General features: G+C 41.0%; 1 protein-coding gene and 2 non-coding genes across 3 annotated transcripts; 1 reads left to right on the forward strand and 2 right to left on the reverse strand.

The window, feature by feature from the left end:
- Positions 1 to 777: 777 nt before the first annotated feature.
- On the reverse strand, positions 778 to 850 carry trnav-aac (transfer RNA valine (anticodon AAC)). Its single transcript has one exon. It is a non-coding gene; the product is annotated as a tRNA-Val (tRNA).
- Positions 851 to 2,033: 1,183 nt separating this feature from the next.
- Positions 2,034 to 2,115, reverse strand: trnal-cag (transfer RNA leucine (anticodon CAG)). Its single transcript has one exon. It is a non-coding gene; the product is annotated as a tRNA-Leu (tRNA).
- A 6,969-nt stretch (positions 2,116 to 9,084) lies between these two features.
- LOC133617307 (H-2 class I histocompatibility antigen, Q10 alpha chain-like) lies at positions 9,085 to 20,278 on the forward strand. The gene is made up of 9 exons (XM_061977243.2): positions 9,085 to 9,230; positions 9,543 to 9,827; positions 15,146 to 15,412; positions 15,946 to 16,206; positions 16,363 to 16,665; positions 16,897 to 17,088; positions 17,415 to 17,528; positions 19,564 to 19,623; positions 19,741 to 20,278. Exons 2-8 carry the CDS (start codon positions 9,773 to 9,775, stop codon positions 19,608 to 19,610), a joined length of 1,239 nt encoding a protein of 412 aa, XP_061833227.2. The 5' UTR covers positions 9,085 to 9,230; positions 9,543 to 9,772; the 3' UTR covers positions 19,611 to 19,623; positions 19,741 to 20,278.
- The last annotated feature ends 947 nt before the right edge of the window (positions 20,279 to 21,225 follow it).

Consider the following 21,225-nt stretch of genomic DNA (forward strand, 5'->3'; position numbering starts at 1 on the left):
CTTTTCAGAAAGGCAAAGAAATTGTTAAAGTCAATGATTCAAACTGAGGTAAAGGAAGTATTTGATAATGCGAAATAGAAAAAGGTCAAATATGAACCCGCAATTCCTGACGATTTTGAACCCGCAATTCCTGACGATTTTGTACCCGCAATTCCTGACGATTTTGTACCCATTATGTCATTTTAAGTCCACAGTGAAGGACCAGCAGCGTTTACATGCCTGTCAGAGTATCAAAGAACCCAGGAGTCATGATGTTGAAGTTTTAAAGACAGCAGAGTGGCGCAGCAGAAGCGTGCTGTGCTCGTAACCCAGCGGTCGAAGGCTCGAAACCATCCTCTGCTATTGTTTAGGTTTCAGGTGAATCTTTGACTGATTCCACGTTTGAATGGAAGTCCAACACCCATTCAGACTACAGCTGTCTTCTCTAACTCTTTGGGAATTACACCTATGATGCCTGCTTGGCTGAGAGGTTAAAAATCTTGTAAGCCAATCTGAACAGTACGGTTGCAATCCGTTCAACGCCCTGAGATTACAGTGATTTAAATGAATGAAAAATTCCACAGGTTTGTATATTACATTTTCATGGAACCCCACATTCGTGATAATGAAAGCTGAGGTCTGCCTACATAAGAACCCTCTAAATTTGGTGCCGTGTGTGCTCAGCTGTACATGAGGAACTCAAGTATGTTGCAAACTACTTCATGATGAAACAAAGGACTTTGCTAATATTTATTTCTTTGCTTGTTTATAGAGGTAAAAAGGAAAGCAAGAAAACCTTGTTTCCACCCTGTTTCGAGCAGGGGACCTTTCACGTGTTAGGTGAATGTGATAACCACTACACCATGGAAACTGCTGCAAGTCACAGACCTTTGTCAAGACTCACAAGTTGATTTCCAGCCGATGGAAAACATGGTGCTCGCCGGTCTTATTGCTGTTATTAATTGCACTGCATCTCTTGCCTTTTGTGGATGTTGTTGTATCCCTTGTGCACTTAGAATGTGTACCACTTTGTAGCATGTTTTGTCTGTCGGAGCCCACATTTCAAACGTTCTTCCTCATAATTGTGCTCAGACTATGGTGGGTCAGTGGTAGAGTTCTTGCCTGCCATGCGGGAGACCCGGGTCTGATTCCCGGCTAATGCTATCTGTTGCTTCTATTACATTTGAACTCATATTGATAAGGGACAAAAGCAATGGTCGTGACCACCCCCAGACAAAGGCATTAAACCCAAAAGGTATATTGGACTCACCTAAGGCTGAAGTTATTCACATAGATCGCAGTGTACTTCCAGTTATGCCAGAAGCTCCTTGTCCCATCCAAAGACAATGACATCGGGCCATCCAAACATGATAGTTCATAATTTTTTTGGAAGAAATTAATCTCCCAAGGGAGGCGGTCTCTGCGGCGCAATTGGTCAGCGCGTTCGGCTGTTAACTGAAAGGATGGTGGTTCAAGCCCACCCAGAGACGAGTTTTTGACACAAGCATGGGGGTTCAAGGGTTTTCTTGTACAGCCCATGTCCTTTTCTTACTTTTTGCAAAAGCGTTTCTAGTTAAATCATGTGCCATGTTTGCAAAATAACCTTCAAGCCATGCTTGATTAAACTAATGTAAATTTCTGAAGATCAATGCTATTGCCTCAAATTGGCTATCATCAATTGAGTATAGGGTTAAAGGCATCGAGTTGAAATACAACTACCTTCCAGGTGCTGTAGCTGTCAGTTAAAGTGCATGTTTGTTAAACAGTAGATGTTGGTTTCAAATCCCATCAGTGTCTCGATGTTTTTTCCATAACACTTTCTCCGTCTGTTTTCAAACCACGTGAATGCAAGCCTAAATTATATTCGTTTTAAAAAAATTCCCAATGGATCTACAGAATTTGATGTTCACTACAATGTTTTGTTAAAAAAAATAAAAATGTAAATGTGGACACAACCAGGACTAAGAAATAAAGACTACTTCAGATGGGTTGCAAATTGTTTTGTTACAAGTAGTTTGTCTAGATGTTCATTAGAGTTAGGATCTTCAAGTTTCTGTCAGAAGTGGGATTCGAACCCACGCCTCGTTAGAGACTACAACCTGAATGCAGCGCCTTTGACCGCTCGGCCATCCTGACCTGAGATTGCAGGTTTATAAATGGTATTGCAACACGATGCCTTTTTTCCCCAAACTTGTTCATTTAAATGATTATGTCTTTGTAAAATACTGGAGTCCCAGTTGAAAGCACAGGCTTTTGTAGCAACACCGGACAGGATTATAGATCAAAAAGATTTAACCAAGGTTTTGTTGTTGCAGCAATTAAACTGTGGTTGTTTGAAAGGTGAAATGTACGCTTACAGTTGTCCAAGTATTTTTGGCGAGATCGACAGGCGGATCGGTGCGGCGTCTTCAGTAATGCGGACGCTGTATCGATCCGTTGTGGTGAAGAAGGAGCTGAGCCGGAAGGCAAAGCTCTCAATTTACCGGTCGATCTACGTTCCCATCCTCACCTATGGTCATGAGCTTTGGGTTATGACCGAAAGGACAAGATCATGGGTACAAGCGGCCGAAATGAGTTTCCTCCGCCGGGTGGTGGGGCTCTCCCTTAGAGATAGGGTGAGAGCCTCTGTCATCCGGGGGGAGCTCAAAGTAAAGCCGCTGCTCCTCCACATCGAGAGGAGCCAGATGAGGTGGTTCGGGCATCTGGTCAGGATGCCACCCGATCGCCTCCCTTGGGAGGTGTTTAGGGCACGTCCGATCGGTAGGAGGCCACGGGGAAGACCCAGGACACGTTGGGAAGACTATGTCTCCCGGCTGGCCTGGGAACGCCTCGGGATCCCCCGGGAAGAGCTGGACGAAGTGGCTGGGGAGAGGGAAGTCTGGGCTTCCCTGCTTAGGCTGCTGCCCCCGCGACCCGACCTCGGATAAGCAGAAGAAGATGGATGGATGGATGGATGAAGAAAAAGAAGTTAAAAAAAATTTCGCGAACGAGAAAAAAAATGTCCGTGTGAACTGTGTAATAGTTGGGGATTTCAATGTGTGGGGCGGGAAATTGGATATATGTACGGGAATGGTGTTTAAAGATGATGTTTCAAGAAATGTGCTAAAACAAGGTATGCAAAGAAAAGGCATGATAGATGTCTGGAGAGAAAGACACCCAACAGAGAAGGCATATACGAGAAGTCAAATAATAAAGGGGGTGCTAAAACAAAGCAGAATATTCCTGGGAATACCAGGTGCTGTCGGCTTTTGGTGAGGCTCCCAGCAGAGGGCGCCAATTGTCCTCTTCTGCTATTGTCACAAGTGCTTTAGTATTTGTCAATAAATCATTTTTAGTATGGCCAAGAATGACATTTGCGTCTGAAAGCGCTTCAGCCAGGGTGTCAAGATTAAAAGTGTGTTTTGGAGGCACATTTCTCGGCTTACGGCCATACTACCCTGAGCACGCCCAATCTTGTCTGATCTCGGAAGCTAAGCAGGGTCAAGCCTGATGAGTACTTAGGGGACGGCGTGGTGTGATTGGCAGAGTGGCCGTGCCAGCAACCTGAGAGTTCCTGGTTTGATCCCTACCTTCTACCAACTTTGTCATGTTCGTTGTGTCCTTGAGCAAGACCCGTCACCCTTGCTCCTAAAGGGGCGCGGTTGGGCCTTGCATGGCAGCTCCTGCCATCATTGTGTGAATGTGTGTGTGGGAATGGGTGAATGTGGAAAGAGTGTCAAAGTGCTTTGAGTACCTTAAAGGTAGAAAAGCACTATACAAGTAAAACCCATTAACCCATACTTGAAAAGGTGACTGCCTGGGAATACCAAATCAAATCAACTTTATTTATAAAGCACATTTAAAATTTACCATAGGGGTAGCCAAAGTGCTGTACAATGGGCAGGTTAAAAGATAATACGAGTACCGAGCAAACACAACACAACACAAACAGAACACGATAAAAAATAAATGAAATAAAATAAAACATAAAAACAGGTTCACAGCAGGTGTATTATGGGGTGCCATTGCAGGATGGATATCACTCAGTGTTAAAAGCCATGGAATAAAAGTATGTTTTTAAGAGAGATTTAAAAACAGGAAGAGAGGAGGCTTGTCTAACACTCAGAGGTAGGTCGTTCCAGAGCTTGGGAGCAGCAGCGGCGAAAGCTCTGTCACCTCTAAGCTTCAGCCTTGTGTCAGGGACCGTCAGTAGCAGCTGATCGGCTGATCTTAGGGATCGGGTGGGGCAGTAAGGCTGAAGGAGGTCGGAGAGATATGTTGGCACGAGGTTGTTTAGACATTTAAAAACAAATAAAAGGAGTTTAAAATTGATTCGGTAAAGCACAGGGAGCCAGTGAAGGGACGCTAATATAGGGGTGATGTGCTCACGTCTGCGGGTCTGTGTTAGCAGACAAGCAGCAGAGTTTTGCACAAGCTGCAGGCGGGCGAGGGAGGCCTGGCTAATGCCAACATACAGGGCATTACAGTAGTCAAGACGAGTCGAGATAGAGGCGTGGATTAATTTCTCGAGATCATGTCCTGATAGAAGCGGTTTCACTTTCGCTATTTGGCGTAGTTGATAAAAGCTTTTTTGAACGACGCTGCTGATTTGTTTTTCGAATTTAAAATCTGAGTCGAACTTTACCCCCAGGTTTGTGACACAGTCGCTGAGATACGGGGTCAGAGTGCCGAGGTCAACGTTGGGGGAGGGACAGCGACTTGGACCGAACAACATAACTTCTGTTTTGTCTTCATTTAGGCTCAGGAAGTTAGCTGAAAGCCAGACTTTGATGTCGTGCAGGCAGTCAATAAGACGTTGAACCGTGTTATTTTGTGCCATGGAAAAATAAATCTGGCAATCATCGGCATAAAAATGAAATGCAATACTGTACTTCCTAAAAATAGAACCAAGGGGGAGAAGGTAAAGCGCAAATAAAATTGGGGCAAGGATTGAGCCCTGGGGGACCCCATGTGGTAAAGGAGCTGTGGAAGACATAAAACTGTCTACTTTTACACAAAAACTCCTGTCGGTTAGGTACGACCGGAACCAGTTGAGGGCGGCGCCCTTAATGCCCACACAGTTCTCAGGACGAGTGATTAAGGTGGCGTGGTCGACGGTGTCGAGTGCAGCAGACAGACACCAGGACAACATATTTACCAGAATCAGTTGACAGGAGGATATTGTTAAAAACTTTTAGAAGCGCTGACTCTGTGCTGTGGAGGGCTTTAAAACCGGACTGGACCAGCTCAGTGATACCATTATCCTCTAAGAAGGGCAACAACTGACTGTAGACAACCTTCTCTAATATTTTGGAAATGTATGGAAGATTAGAGATAGGTCTGAGGTTAGAGAGGAGAGAGGGGTCGAGGCTTGGTTTTTTAAGTAGAGGTCGTACCACTGCATGTTCAAACTCTACTGGAAAAATTCCAGAAGAGAGGCTACTATGAAATGTAACTTACTTCACCAATTATTATTTATTTACTTATTTTTATTGTGATTACTTATGGAGTATATTGTGAATAAATTGAGAACAGGAAGTGAACAAAGGTTTTAGCAACAGTTATGTAAAAGAAAAGGGGTAGGATTAAATAAGCTCTGCTTCTTCCTACTCCTTTTCGAACATGTTGAAAAGAGAAACTGGAGATTGTGATGTATCATGTTGTATGCTTGCATGTTCCAAATAAACTCAAACTCAAACTCAAACTCAAACTATTGATAATGTTAAGGACACTTGATCCAATAGTAGCAAGTACCTCCTTAAACAGGCGAGGTGGGAGGGCATCTGCAGGAGAACCAGAGGGCTTCATATGACTAACTGTGTCATTTAAAAAAGAAAAGGACACTGGCTCAAACTGATGGAAAACAGAAGAGAAATGCAGAGGAACAGAAGGGTCATATGAAGGCTGAGAGAATCTATGTGACAATAACTGTGACAATATCATCTACAGCTTTTAGAGAGTGCAGTGCACAACTGCGCACACAACAAGCAATCAGCATGGTTATAAAAATAGTGACAGAGAATAGAACAAGGATGGACAATTCAACCCTTAACTCAACAATGAGTAGATGAGTGTTATGTGTGTGTATATGTGTAAATAAATTAACACTGAAATTCAAGTATTTCTCTTATTTATATATATATATATATATATATATATATATATATATAAAATAAAATAAATATATTATATATATACATATATATATATATTAATATATATATATATATATATATATATATATATATATATATATATATATATATATATATATATATATATATATATATATATATATATATAGCTAGAATTCACTGAAAGTCAAGTATTTCTTATATATAAATATATATATATGAAATACTTGACTTGGTGTATTCTAGCTGTAAATATACTCCTCCCCTCTTAACCACGCCCCCAACCACGCTCCCACCCCAACCTCCCGAAATCGGAGGTCTCAAGATTGGCAAGTATGACATAAGTATTCGGAGCCTTTTGCTCAATACTTTGTTGATGCACCTTTGGCTGCAATTACAGCCTCAAGTCTTTTTGAACACGATGCCACAAGCTTGGCACGCCTATCTTTGGGTACTTTCTCTCCTTCCTTTGCAGCACCTCTCAAACTCCATCAGGTTGGATGGGAAGTGTTGCTTTTCACCCAGAAGTCTGTGTACGTCGCTTCTGCTTCTTTCTACTCCGTTTCGGACTCGACTCAAACTGTGACGATCTGTGAATTGTTTGCTTGTGTTTGGATGTTGTTGTTTGTCCGAATAAAGCGGAGGTCAAAGTCAATGAAATACTAAGAGTTGAAGCAAACAGCCATCGCTCCTTTGATTGGCTACTCAAAATCAGGCGATTAGCAGCAACAAAGGACCTGTTGGAGACCCTTGCTCTATATTCAAATGCAAAGAATGCAGGAGCAATGTGGCCAACTATCACAGCCAGGTGTGTTTACTGGAAAAAAGGACGGTGTGCTGAAACATTGTCACAGGTTCAAATGTATTTCACTGACAGATCTGTTGGTTGGTTTTTACTCCCTAAAACATGAATTGCTACAAAAGTACATGCCCTGTGCCAAAGCAAGCTTTTGAAGTCTAGACCAGGACAGAAGGAATGTAACTTTATGACATTTACAACATCCAGTGACATTTCTCTCTGCATGTAACCCATGTACATTTAAATAAGACCAGTATGTGGATTTATTGTCAATGTGCTGTCATCACCTCTTTTGTCTTGTTTTGTGTTTTGTTGTAGTTCTCCTATCTCTAAGGTCTATTTCTGTTTCAGTGCTCCTTTCTTTGTTTACTTTGAACACTGATTAATCTCACCTGCCATTGATTAGTGACCAGGAGGTTCACCTGCTTCTGATCACTAATCAGAGAGTCTTATACATCTGCAAGCAACCTTGTTCTTCACTCTATGCCAGGGGTGTCCAAACTACAACCCTGTCTTCAGTCTGGACCGCATTACAAGTTCTGCTAAGAAGTGTGCTGCGTTGATAGTATCATAGCACAGCACACACAAAGATGTTTTGTCTTTGTGTGGGGTCAAAAATATATTTTAAAAATTAATAAAATACACTATATTGCCAAAAGTATTTGGCCACCTGCCTTGACTCACGTATGAACTTGAAGTGCCATCCCATTCCTAACCCATAGGCTTCAATATGATGTCGGTCCACCTTTTGCAGCTATTACAGCTTCAACTCTTCTGGGAAGGCTGTCCACAAGGTTGCGGAGTGTGTTTATAGGAATTTTCCACCATTCTTCCAAAAGCGCATTGGTGAGGTCACACACTGATGTTGGTGGAGAAGGCCTGGCTCTCAGTCTCCGCTCTAAGGTGTTCTATCGGGTTCAGGTCAGGACTCTGTGCAGGCCAGTCAAGTTCATCCACACCAGACTCTGTCATCCATGTCTTTATGGACCTTGCATTGTGCACTGGTGCACAGTCATTTTGGAAGAGGAAGGGGCCTGCTCTAAACTGTTCCCACAAGGTTGGAAGCATGGAATTGTCCAAAATGTTTTGGTATCCTGGAGCATTCAAAGTTCCTTTCACTGGTACTAAGGGGCCAAGCCCAGCTCCTGAAAAACAACCCCACACCATAATTCCTCCTCCTGCACAATGCAGTCCGAAATGTACCGTGGCTCTACCACTTTGTGGCTGAGTTGCTGTTGTTCCCAAACTCTTCCATTTTCTTATAATAAAGCCGACAGTTGACTTTGGAATGTTTAGGAGCGAGGGAATTTCACGACTGGATTTGTTGCACAGGTGGCATCCTATGACAGTTCCACGCTGGAAATCACTGAGAGCGGCCCATTCTTTCACAAATGTTTGTAGAAACAGTCTCCATGTCATGTCTGTGTGATCATGTTTTTGTTTTGGTCATGTTCGGTTTTGTTTTTGGACTTTTTGTGCACTTTTGTTTTGTCACCATAGCAACCATTAGTTTTCACCTGTCACGTCACGCACCTGTTTCACGTTTTGAGTCACGCACCTGCTTTCACTAATCATGTCTATAGTATTTAAGTTCATTGTTTTCAGTTTGTCGTTCTGACGACATCCCACAATTATGCTCTACACACTCTTCATCCTCTTAGATCCTGCTTCATGTCCCATGCCAAAGTAAGTTTTTGTTCCATGTTTATAGTCTTTTTGGTTTCATAGTTTGTTCTCCGCCATTGTGCGCGCCTTTTGTTTACTTCCTTTTTTTGTAGTTATAGTGTTTAAATAAAACTGTACTTACATTCTCGTCTCGCCCGAGCCAACTTTCCGTTGCATCCCGGAAAAGCAAACACCCAGGACCAAGTCATGACACTCCATGCCTAAGTGCTTGATTTTATACACCTGTGGTTGGGCCAAGTGATTAGGACACCTGATTCTCATCATTTGGATGGGTGGCCAAATACTTTTGGCAATATAGTGTACATATTACACACATAGGCTATCATAACACTTTATACTTTTATACATTTTTCTTTATTTTTTTGCTCCTTCATTCTCTATAATCTACTTTTTAATCTAGTAAATGTATTTCTCCATATAAGTTGGTAGTAATGATGATAATAAAGGTAAAATATTATTATTCTTTATCATAATGGTAGGAGACCACGGGGAAGACCCAGGACACGGTGGACAGACTATGTCACCCAGCTGGCCTGGGAACACCTCGGGAAGAGCTGGAAGAAGTAGCTGGGGAAAGGGAAGTCTGGGCTTCCCTGCTTGGGCTGCTGCCCCCGCGACCCGACTTCGGATAAGCGGAGGAAGATGGATGGATGGTATTGTTATTAATACATTTGAGATGATAGTAATGGAGATAATAGAAATACATATTCTTCTTCTTTGTTATTAGTAGTATTATTGTTCTAATAATACCATATATATTGTATATAATGTAAAATATAAATGAATTATGGTGTAATAATGACCAATGTTAGTACTGTATTATTACTGTTTAATTCACTAATTACTTTTTCATACATTTAATATGCAGTATTTACAAAAATATGAATATTTTCTGTTTTTTCACAAGTCTTTTTTCTTCTTAACATGTATTCATGTTAAACAAATAATGCGGTCCTGGACGGCAGGTACCTTGGCGTGATGACGTCAGGGTGAAGGTGCGAACACGTGACACCGTCGTGGCGCCGAGCGACATCATCACGCTGGTGGCGGGCCGCAGGAGGAGGAGGAGACTGCAAAGGTGTGACCTCCATCGCCCGAGTGGCCTCCGAGTCATTCAGAGGACCTGGAAGAAGACGACAGCTTCATTTTGCTTTTGTAAAAGAGTCTAATATCTTTTAAAAGTTGCACCGACATCATGAATTTGTTGTTTTTCGTCCTTCTGGCCGTGCAAATGCAGAGCGTGTCTCCCGGTGAGTTGTTTTTATTTACAACTTCTTTGTAACATCTTAAGTGGACTGAAGTTGTTCCATATTCTTGTATTATTTTTCTTCTTTATTCTTCTGTTGTTGTAGTTTTATTGATTGAGACTTGTATTAGTAGATTGCACAGAAATGTACATATTCTGTACAATTGACCACTAAATGGTAACACCCCAATACGTTTTTCAACTTGTTTAAGTCAGGGTCCACGTTAATCAATTCATGGTAATTGTAGTCTTACTTTATCTCATTATTATTTTTGTCAACACTTTTTTCTTGTCTTTACTTCGTCATTGAATAAGTTATTTAGCTACACAATGTCTGTGACTTCCAATCAATGTTATAAAATGTTATTTCAACTCACTTTTTAATGCAACATAATATAAATGAGTGTGTATTCATATTAACCACATAAATAAAGTATATTAAATAGATAGATAGTACTTTATTGATTCCTTCAGGAGAGTTCCCTCAGAGAAATAAAAATTCCAGCAGAATTGAGATCGAATTTAAAAAGTAAAAAGTAAATAATGCGGGTATAAATGGAAATAAAATAGAAAATATAATAATAACAGTAAAAATAAAAAGCAAAAATAAGAATAAATATATAATATTAAAAAAAAATATATAACAGGAGAAACTAGGCATTAGTGACCATGTTATGAAAATGTATTGCACTGTTTTTAATTGCTTTTTAATATATGTTGATGATATGAAACAGAGCTCAAAAACACTCTTTGTTGCTGTCGGTGTTTCATCCACCAAAGCGCTTGTCTGGTATCTTGTCATAAATCTGCTCTTCGCTGTCTTTTGACATGTCGTGAATTAAAAAGTATGGATAGATGGAGTCACAGAAGGGTGGTTAACGATGGTGAGGGAGGTGCTCCAGCTGGGCTGTATTAAGATGCTGGTTATTGTATTAGCCATGGCCCTCACCAGACCCCTTTAACCGGGGTACGTGCCCCAGGATAAATGAGCTGCAGGCCAGTACTGGGGGCTGACTGAACACCGCCCGGATAAAACAAAAATTCTAAACCAAATGAAACATTATTGCATGACTACTGTTGAAGTCACGTAATAATGAAACAGCGACAGGGTGGCAGGAACAGGAGATAAGAAAGAGGGAGTTAAGGTCTGGAGCCTTTTAAACTAACTAATAAGTTGTTATCAAGTCTGTTAAAAAATGCATTTGTATCAAGGCAAGTCAGGGTGCTGGAGGATGGGGAGTGGGGTGGGGGGGTGTTGATGAGACAAAGTGGGAGTACGGAAACTGAAACAAGTCAGGAGCGACGACACCCACACTGTAAAAAATGACCTTCGGCAAGCAATTGTTAAATAGCAACAGTGAAACACCTTAAAATCTAAAATAGTTTATCACAGCAGTGGATTCCTGCAAACCAAGAAAGAGTAGATAACCTAAATGACTCTGCACAATCCATGGTAAAATACCGGCAGCGGTGATTGCCAGGAGGTCACCTTGAAAAATACAGTCACGATGTATAGGACATGACGATATGTTGACGTAGAATCCGATTTATTACAATTTACGGTACAATAGTGGCCGGTGTGTTTGCCAGGGATTCACTGTAAAATAAATGAGGGCCAATTTTAATGTTGCCAATCAGCCTATCCCCAGGTGCATGTCTTTGGAGGTTGGGAGGAGGCCGGAGAGAACCCACACAGAACATGCAAACTGAAAACATATCAAAGCCAAGACCTTCTCCCTGTGAGGCATAAGTGCTAACCACTGTCACACCGTGCTGCCCTGTCAGCAAGGGGGGCGGGCTGGAGCCTACCCCAGCATCACTGGGGCGGAAGTCGCCACCTTACTGCAGGGCCAAAACATTTACACTCACATTCACACACTAGGGACTATTTAGTGTTGCCAATCGACCTATCCCCAAGTACTTAACTTTATTTAACCCACAATACCAGAAATGTGACATAAAAGTGACATATTTGTAAACAAATGAAAGCAGTCAAATGTGAGAGTAAACACAAAATGGTTATTATTCACTGTTAAAGGAGCCATATGTAATAATGTGGCCAGAAAAGGTACTGCAATCCTGATCAAAATTCTGTAGTCCCCTCCCTCTCTCCCTGACAGAGGTTGCCAGATACGCAGCCGAATCCAGCTCCATGGACTGGGCTTGTCCAAGGAACTTCCACCTCTTACTAAGGGTTGAGGTGCTGGGACCGTAAATGCTGAATAGACAAGCGTTTTGTCAATAACAAATCTCTAGCCAACATATTTTACACAGACATTTTCAGGAAGAAGCACGTCATGCCTGCGTACAATATCACAACAAATAGCAACCATATGGTTGTTTTCAGTACTATCAGAAAACAAAGACTAAAACAAACTACAACCAACACTAGCAATGTTTATACTGGTGAAAATAAGTAGAGCATGCTTAGCAGCCTAATGTACGCCTAGGGATGATGTTTGATAAGAAATTATCGGGTTCGAGGCCATTATCGAATCCTCTTATCGAACCGATTCCTTATCGATTCTCTTATCGAATCCAGATAGGTTGTTGTATATGGAAAAAAACACAATATTTGGTTTAACAAAAGCTCACTTTTATTTTATAAGAAAAAACTAAAATAAAATAAATAAATAAATATTGACTGTTACCCCCCTAAAAAAAAAAATAAAAAAAATATTGACTGTTGTTACCCAAAGTATATTAAGTGGGATTTTTCAGAAAAACTAATATATACAGTAACACAAAAACAACCTCTCTCTGTGATCACTATAGGTGTATAAATAATAATATAGTGTTAAATAAAATCAGTCCCTTGGGCACAAAACTGAAAATAATACAGCTCTCTAAAAAGTGCACTTCTGCTGCTATTGGAACATACTAACTACACACACAGGCAGACAGCTAACAAACAATCCAAGACGTCTAATAAAGTTCCAAAGCAGATTAATCCATTTAGGCTCTTTATTGTTGTTGATCTTGCTTTGTCTTTTCCTATCTTTACTTTTGTCTTGCACTGGACTGTTATTATTATTATTTTTTAAATGAAATACACACAATGACAAATGTATAAGCTATGTGATTCAATTAACATACTGAAATGTAATACACAATATGTAAATATTAGCTTCACACAAATATACAGTACTATCATCAAACAAATACTTCTGAGGGTTGAAACTATTTCGATGGTGGAAATACACGAATGGCAGCCATTTTAAGTCCTCAAAACATCCATTGAAATCGTTTTTCAATAAACATCTTACTACCAAATTGAACCACTTTCCACCTTAATATTGAGTTATATAAACAAGTTAAACAGTTTACTTACAGACTTATCTTTTCCAAGGCTTGTAAGAGCTAACACAACTTGTCTACTTCTCAATTGTCTCATGAACTTAACTGACGTCGCCAACCCGGAAGTGCCCAAACTATTGACGCGTAGTATTTTCATATCGCCTCAAGGTGTCAGTAAGAGTCTACAATCAAATGGGTATAACATTGCCCATTTGAGATTCGGATAAAGAACCAACTCTTTTTCTTTACTATAGTAGCCTCGATAACGGTAACCGGTTCTCAAAAGGGCATTCGAGTCCATGGAATCGGTTCTTTTCTTATCGGACAACCGGGAGAATCGGTTTCGGACATCATCCCTATGTACGCCCAAAACTAAAGAGGAGACATTTTACTAAGGTGTGTCTATAGGCTACACGAACGAATAATTATTTTATCATGTGATTTGTCTGTCTCCATACCTTTCACATTGCCATGATGACAGCCGGGCTAATGATGGAACCCTCAGCGTATCAGCATGTTGAGAAGGAAATAGGCACTGACACTACACATATCCATATTGGTTTTATTTATCGAAAATATATTTTGGCCTGTCAGTTGGATGACACATCGACATCCAGGCTAACGGGCATATATTTCCCCCGTTAGCTTATATGTCGATGTGTCATTGACCGGGCTAGCATGCTAAGCATTACACTAGGAGCTGAGCACCATCACACTAAGCATTGGTTGCAGGAACATACTAGCTTTGTTAGACAAGATCATAGACTGTATTGGACAATATAGTTTACATACCCAATGTCCATGTCCAATTATCACAAGTAATAAGAAAACGTAAATGCCTGACTTACCTATCAAGGAGGAAATTAGCAAGTTTGGCATGAGATGAAAAAGTATTTTCCGCCTTCAATCGTCTCCATCTTTCAAAGGCATCCCTGATACAAATCCTCGTTTTGTTCCTGGCTTTGTCATGAATAAGTTGAGAATGGTAACGAGGCCTTTTAGATTTACTAAGATCTGACATGTTTAGTAACTTTACCAGTGGCAGTAGCCAGACGAAGAGGGCGGTGCGTAACTGGCACCCTGGATGTGACACACTCAGACTTTCTAATTAGTCAAACAGTAGAGGGCGGGACATCGAAATGAAGACAATAACAAGATTTCGGGGCTGTAAATCTAATTTTGATATGAGAATATCCCGGCTGAATTACTGTTATCAGTTATAGAGGTATTGGAAAAGAACATGATTTATTAATGCCTTTTGACATATAAGGGCCATTTAATGATGGCTTGACATGAAATTCTTACATATGGCTCCTTTAAATGTGTTGAAGTTGAGTGGGCGTATACGCAGTTGAACTTGAAATTATTCAACCCCGGACTTTAAAAAAAAAAAGAAGATATTTATTTACAATTTCTAAAGATGGCGCATTATAAAATATAGTAATATTTTTTTTAAATAATTACTATTATGATAATGATTACAATAATTAAACATATTTATTTTTGTTATTATTATTATTGATATCATTATCATTATTGTCAATAATACTATTTTTATTTCTGAGATCATTGGAAGTGCACAGATGGCGGCCATCCTTGGAACAGCTCACATATTGTGAAAAGTGTTGTGTCTCTAAGCTGCAGGCGGTAGCTGAGACATGATGGAGATGACCCAGCAGAACAGCAAAGGACTGGGGAGAACTGCATACAATTAAAATAATAATACAAATGTTTTCAGCAGTTTTGTTGGTGGGGAGAACTGCATACAATTAAGATAACAATACAAATGTTTTCAGCAGTTTTGTTGGTTTATAGCAAGTTATTGACATTTGCAAATTTGTAATTATAATTTCTAATGTGTTGAACAGTGTTTTCTGGGCAACTGTTAACACGAAATTAATAAAATGAGGATGACAACATAAAATGTTGTATTTTTGATCAAGAACACAATTTGATTTGCGCTTTCTAAGACTCTTGTACATGATTTTTTTTTAAGTCATCTTGGTTTTTTTGGTTTTCTTTCAGTGATTCACGAACTGGAGTATTACATACATATAGCCACTCAAGATTCAAGAATCATAGCGTACAAAGAATTGTGCCACCTGGATGGATTTAAGATTACGCAATACGACAACACCAACAGGAACGTCCTCCCCAAACAGAACTGGATGAAGAAGATCACAGCAGAGGATCCACAGTACTGGCAGAGAGCGACAGAGACCAGTGTTGCTGCTGAGCATTTCTGTACAAGCATGTATGAACCTCACCTGAAGTATTACACCAGACCTGAAGGTTTGTTATGTTGAACTTTTGACAATAAAATGTGTTTAATGTGCTCTTTAATACGTACTTTAACATATATTTACCTTTATAATATCACACAGATATCTTGTCTCTTTCCATCCCAGAATGACCTTATAAAAAATACAAGATGTATGTATTAGCATGTGTATGTGTGTGTGTGTGCGTGTGTGTGTGTGCGTGATTGTGTGTGCGTGTGTGTGTGTGTGTGTGTGTGTGTGTCTGTGTGTGTGTGTGTGTGTGTGTGTGTGTGTGTGTGTGTGTGTGTGTGTGTGTGTGTGTGTGTGTGTGTGAGAGAGAGATTCTATTTTGCTCATTTAGGAGACAACATTTTCTGCACATGAGCTTGGTAGATAGTTTGCACATGTTTTTATACACAAAAACCGTCAGTAGATCAGGCCCTAAGTGGGGATGATTTTTACTGAATCTGGACTCTCGGGTACTCGTCTCAGTCCACTCGTTCGCTTCCTTGAGTCAGTAAAATGAAGCTAGTTTCAAATAAATACTTTGTGTTACTCTCTTAGATACTTACATAAGTGAGTGGGATTCTGGATGCCAATGGGATGACGACACTGATGAGGTCACAGGTTGGTATTGGGATTGGTTTGATGGAGGACGGGACTTTGATGAAGGACAGCCATGGAAATGGACCGCAGCAAAAGAACAAGCAGATCCCCCCCGGCTGATCTGGGATAAGGGCATAGCTCCACCAGTGTACTTAAAGGACTACGTTGACAATTGTACTTCTTACATGAAGAAGTACTTGAGTGTCCTATTGAGAACAGGTAGAACCATACCTTTCATTTTTACATTTGTAACCATGTTAGCTTGCTCCCTTTAAGAACATTACTAGCATTACAAACTATACTCTAATCATTCTCTCTCTTTTTTTCCATCTTTTTTCCTCCCACACTTTCTCTCCATATTGTCTTCCTGTGCAGACCTTCCAATGGTGTCTCTAAACCAGACGACACCGTCTTCTCCAGTCAGCTGCAACGCAACAGGTTTCTACCCCGACAAAGCCGTCATGTTTTGGAGGAAAGACGGCGAGAAGCTCCTTGAGGGTGTGGAGCAAACAGAAATGCTCGAAAACCAGGACGGAACCTTCCAGATGTCGGTGAACCTGAATGTGACGGGCGACATGGAGGGCAAGTACGAATGTGTGTTTCAGATGACTGGTGTCAAGGAGGACATCGTCACCAAGCTGGAGACCAGAGGCGTCCCGAGCAGCTTGAGCGGTGAAGGTGAGAGACACATTTGGTTAACTTGCACAATGATGTAGACGTTTCTCTTCAGAAGTCTAAATCATTATTTTTCATCCATGCTATGTAAGTAGCACACCACTGTTTCAGCTGCTACTATGTACGACTAATTATTGGTCCAGTTATCAACCCTAACACGGACAAACAAACCCATTTATCAATTTATTGTGTGAATCAATTTTAACTTTGTGCTTGATCATTTTTTATATCCAGACCTCAATACAAGCACATCTGGTGACACAACCATTGAGAGCCAAGCCACGATCCGACCTAGTACCACCAGTGGCAGCTTCGATGTCACCACTGAGAGCAACAAAGCCACCACCCGACCTAGTACCACCAGTGGCACCTTGGATGTCACCACTGAGAGGAACAAACCCACCACCCAACCAACTCCTGAGCTCAGTAAGTCCACAGATCATCTGGAAGGTAAACAGAGACAATTAGACTGTTTCAGACTATAAATATGAGATTTTAACTCAACGCCTAAATATATGCAGGGTGGTCATTTAAACATTGAGAGAGGTGATTGGATTAGTGCAAGAAAGCGATAATAACCATCTTACTGAACTTGCAAAAAGCAGTATGTGTTTCTCTGTGCAGCACCACAGTGACATTCATCGTAGCCATTGATTAAACTGTGATAAATATTTTTAATTATATTCTATTCTTGTCACGATGACAATGTTTATGTTTACAAGTAACCGAGTTGTGCTTTTTTCTCTCAACAGACAAGGTGTGCATGGGCTGTGTTGTTGCCACGTCGGTGATCCTTACGATGGTGATCTGTCTGTCGGTCACCATCATCATCATCGTGATGGTCAAGCGTTACAGGAAGAGACATGGTGAGGGACATATCTTCTCTGTCTTCTTCTCAGTGCAGCATCACTCTCTGCACTTCCTAAGAGTAATGTGAACCTTCTGCAAGAGCACACGAGATAAAGTGTCGCGTATCTAACTTTAACATGTGTTCTTGTGATAAATATCGGAAGAATGAGACATGATCCATATATGTTCACCTCAGTGACGTGCAGTCACTAGAGGCAGGTGAGGCGGGGCCTCACCTGCCATCATGGAAAGAAAAAAAATGTAAAAAGAAAAAAAATTAATTAAATTGTTATATGTATCCAGTGATTATACTATAAAGTTATGTTCCATTTAACTTCACCAGTTTTAGATTATTTTTATTCAAAATCGCTGAATTTGCACATTTGCCGTTCAAATACTGAGAAGAGACGGTGCGGTGAACAGCAGCCAGTTGAGGCACATCACTCAGTGCCTCAACATGGATTCCGGACTCGGCTAACTGCTGGCCTGCTGTGCAGTGAGACTGTATTGCTATATGAATTATATTATACATTTCCATAGTTTAGTTAGCTGAGGTATATAATGTACAGTGTATTTTGTCAACAACTGTATGTGTGTAAAGTATTTCTTGTGCTGAGCGATCATAAAATGGCTGCAAAAGACGCACTGGCTGAGGCTCCAGTAATCCCGTCTCCTGCACCCCCGCCGTAGAATTGTTATATCAACTAAAGCCCACACTTATAATTTCCACGTGCAAGATTGAATCTATTTAAAAAAGTTATTTCATAAGAAGCCAAAAAGTGCAAAAACAATAATGTTCGTGTTGGAGGAGTTGTGAATGACTGCAGGGCCACAACATTAGGTACACCTGCAGACTGCAGGTGTATCTAATTCACAACTCCTCCAACACGAACATTATTGTTTTTGCACTTTTTGGCTTCTTATTAAATAACTTTTGTAACCCATTTTCATGGGCTTTTCTCTTTGTGATGTTAAGTTCCTGTTATGCGCTGTTATACAGTATATGCCTTGAGCTCTTATTTTGAAGGCGCTAAGAGCGGAAGTGATGTGACACGGAGTGGAGCGGAAGTTTTTGAAAGAAGGTAAATAAAGTGGTCCTCGTGTAAACTGAAGCCTCCGTGTTTGTTATTTTGTAGTTTCATACAGTATAGGCCACATTTATAAACCCTCGGTTACACTTTTTTAAATAGATTCAATCTTGCACGGGGAAAGTTTAAGTGAGGGCTTTAGTTGTGGACTTCATTTATAAGTAAAGGTAAGACCATAATAACGTTTTTTTTTATTAAATGTGCTTTTTTGTGTGCTACAGTTTGTATGTGTAAAGTTAAAGTTAAGTTAAAGTACCAATGATTGTCACACACACACTAGGTGTAATGAAATTTGTCCTCTGCATTTGACCCATGCCTTGATCACCCCCTGGGAGGTGAGGGGAGCAGTGGGCAGCAGTGGCGCCACGCCCGGGAATAATTGTTGGTGATTTAACCCCCAATTCCAACCCTTGATGCTGAGTGCCAAGCAGGGAAGAATGCTGGTATGAGCTTTTAAACATAACCCGTTAACTGCTGCCAATCAAATGGTGAATAAGATACTCTTTAGGGTTGATATGTTTGTAAATGTGACTGTGATGAAGTCAGTGCCTCACCAGCCATCAACCTCACCGCACGTCACTGGTTCATCTTATGATTAGCGACCAGGAAACTCCTGTTATTGTGTCCTACTTTTCTGACACCTTTTCCCTTTAATAGTGTTTAATAGCAATAGTTTAATAGTTTTCCCATTACGGAACCTTGTTTTTTTTTAAATCCTCACCGACAGGACAACAGAATTTCTCCTCATTTTCCGGTGGCATCATGTGTGCACATTTATTTTGCTGACTCATTAAGAATGAATCGTAGTCAGGAAAGAATAGCAGCACTCTGCTTCTTCATGTTTCTAAGTCTAACCTCAAAGATCTGATGCGAGCGATGAGGAACCTTCTGGTTGTACTTCACCATGTGTGAGGTGTTTGGTTAGGGTGAGTAAATCGGTAACAGTGCGGTGTTTGTCCGACAGCTCCCGATCGGGCCGTCCTTATCTCAATGAGTACGCTGGCTGAGTGAGACACGGCAGATGGTGAGTTAACTTACAAGGATTGTTTGCCCTTCCAAATGTTCTTCGGACTTTGGGTGAAGATGATCTACAACTTGGATTCACTTTTGTGGGTAATATGCTGTCATCTTCTTCCTCCAGGACTGCTTGTGCACTGGAACAACGAGATGTCTCCATCATCATTTCACTTGGAGATGAGATGTACTTTGTTCTTCATGATACATTATGGGTTGTACTTGTATAGCGCTTTTCTACCTTCAAGGTACTCAAAGCGCTTTGACACTACTTCCACATTTACCCATTCACACACACATTCACACACTGATGGAGGGAGCTGCCATGCAAGGCGCTAACCAGCACTCATCAGGAGCAAGGGTGAAGTGTCTTGCTCAGGACACAACGGACATGACGAGGTTGGTACTAGGTGGGGATTGAACCAGGGACCCTCGGGTCGCGCACGGCCATTCTTCCACTGCGCCACGCATGTTTTACCATGCAATGTCTCCTTTGGATGCTTAGAAAATGTGTTATGATCGTATGTTTTTGGTGTTTCCTATTGATTTTAATCTGTAAGAGTGTGCTGAAATGCAAGCTAAGAGTCATGGTATCACCACTGTTTATATATCATGTTGTGTCACATTTATTTCAATAAATCAATTTGTTCATTCTGGCTCTTAAAGGAGGACCAGTCGGAAAGTTTTGTTAAGAGAAGAACACAAGAAGAGAACAAGAGAAACAATTATGTTTTTTTTACAGCACAAACTGAAAGCCAACTAAAAATTAAATACCTTAGATCAGGGGTCGGCAACCCGCGGCTCCAGAGCCGCATGCGGCTCTTTGATCACTTTGATGCGGCTCAGCAGCTTACTTGCCGAACCCCCCGATTTTCCCGTGAAACTTCCGGAATTCAGTGACTCTCGCAGAAAACTCCCGGGATTAATATTCACCGATTTTCACCCTTACATCTAGATTAAGGGCGTGCCATGATGGTACAACATTTGACGCCCTCTACAATCTGTATTAATAGTGTGCCAGCCCAACCACCTGTTATACAGTATGCCTCTTCTGCTTCCACACGTACGTGACAGCAATGCATACTTGGTCAACAGCCACACAGGTTACACTGACGGTGACCATATAAAACAACTTTAACACTCTTACTAATAATGCGCCACACAGTGAATCCACACCAAACAAGAATGACAAACACATTTTGGGAGAACATCTGCACCGTAACACAACATAAACACAACAGGACAAATACCCAGAATCCCATGCAGCCCTGACTCTTCCGGGCTACATTATACACCCCTGCTACCACCAAACCACGCCCCCACCCCAACCCTGCTCCCTCACACATCAACCCCCCCCCCCCCCTCTCTGTGCGTCGGTTGAGGTGGGCGGGGTTTGGTAGAGGGGGTGTATAATGTATCCCGGAAGAGTTAGGGCTGCATGGGATTCTGGGTATTTGTCCTGTTGTGTTTATGTTGTGTTACGGTGCAGATGTTCTCCCGAAATGTGTTTGTCATTCTTGTTTGGTGTGGGTTCACAGTGTGGCGCATTATTAGTAAGAGTGTTAAAGTTTTTTTTATACCGCCACTGTCAGTGTAACCTGTGTGGTTGTTG

Source organism: Nerophis lumbriciformis, linkage group LG16 (assembly GCF_033978685.3).
Source record: "Nerophis lumbriciformis linkage group LG16, RoL_Nlum_v2.1, whole genome shotgun sequence".
NCBI classification, from domain to species: domain Eukaryota; kingdom Metazoa; phylum Chordata; class Actinopteri; order Syngnathiformes; family Syngnathidae; genus Nerophis; species Nerophis lumbriciformis.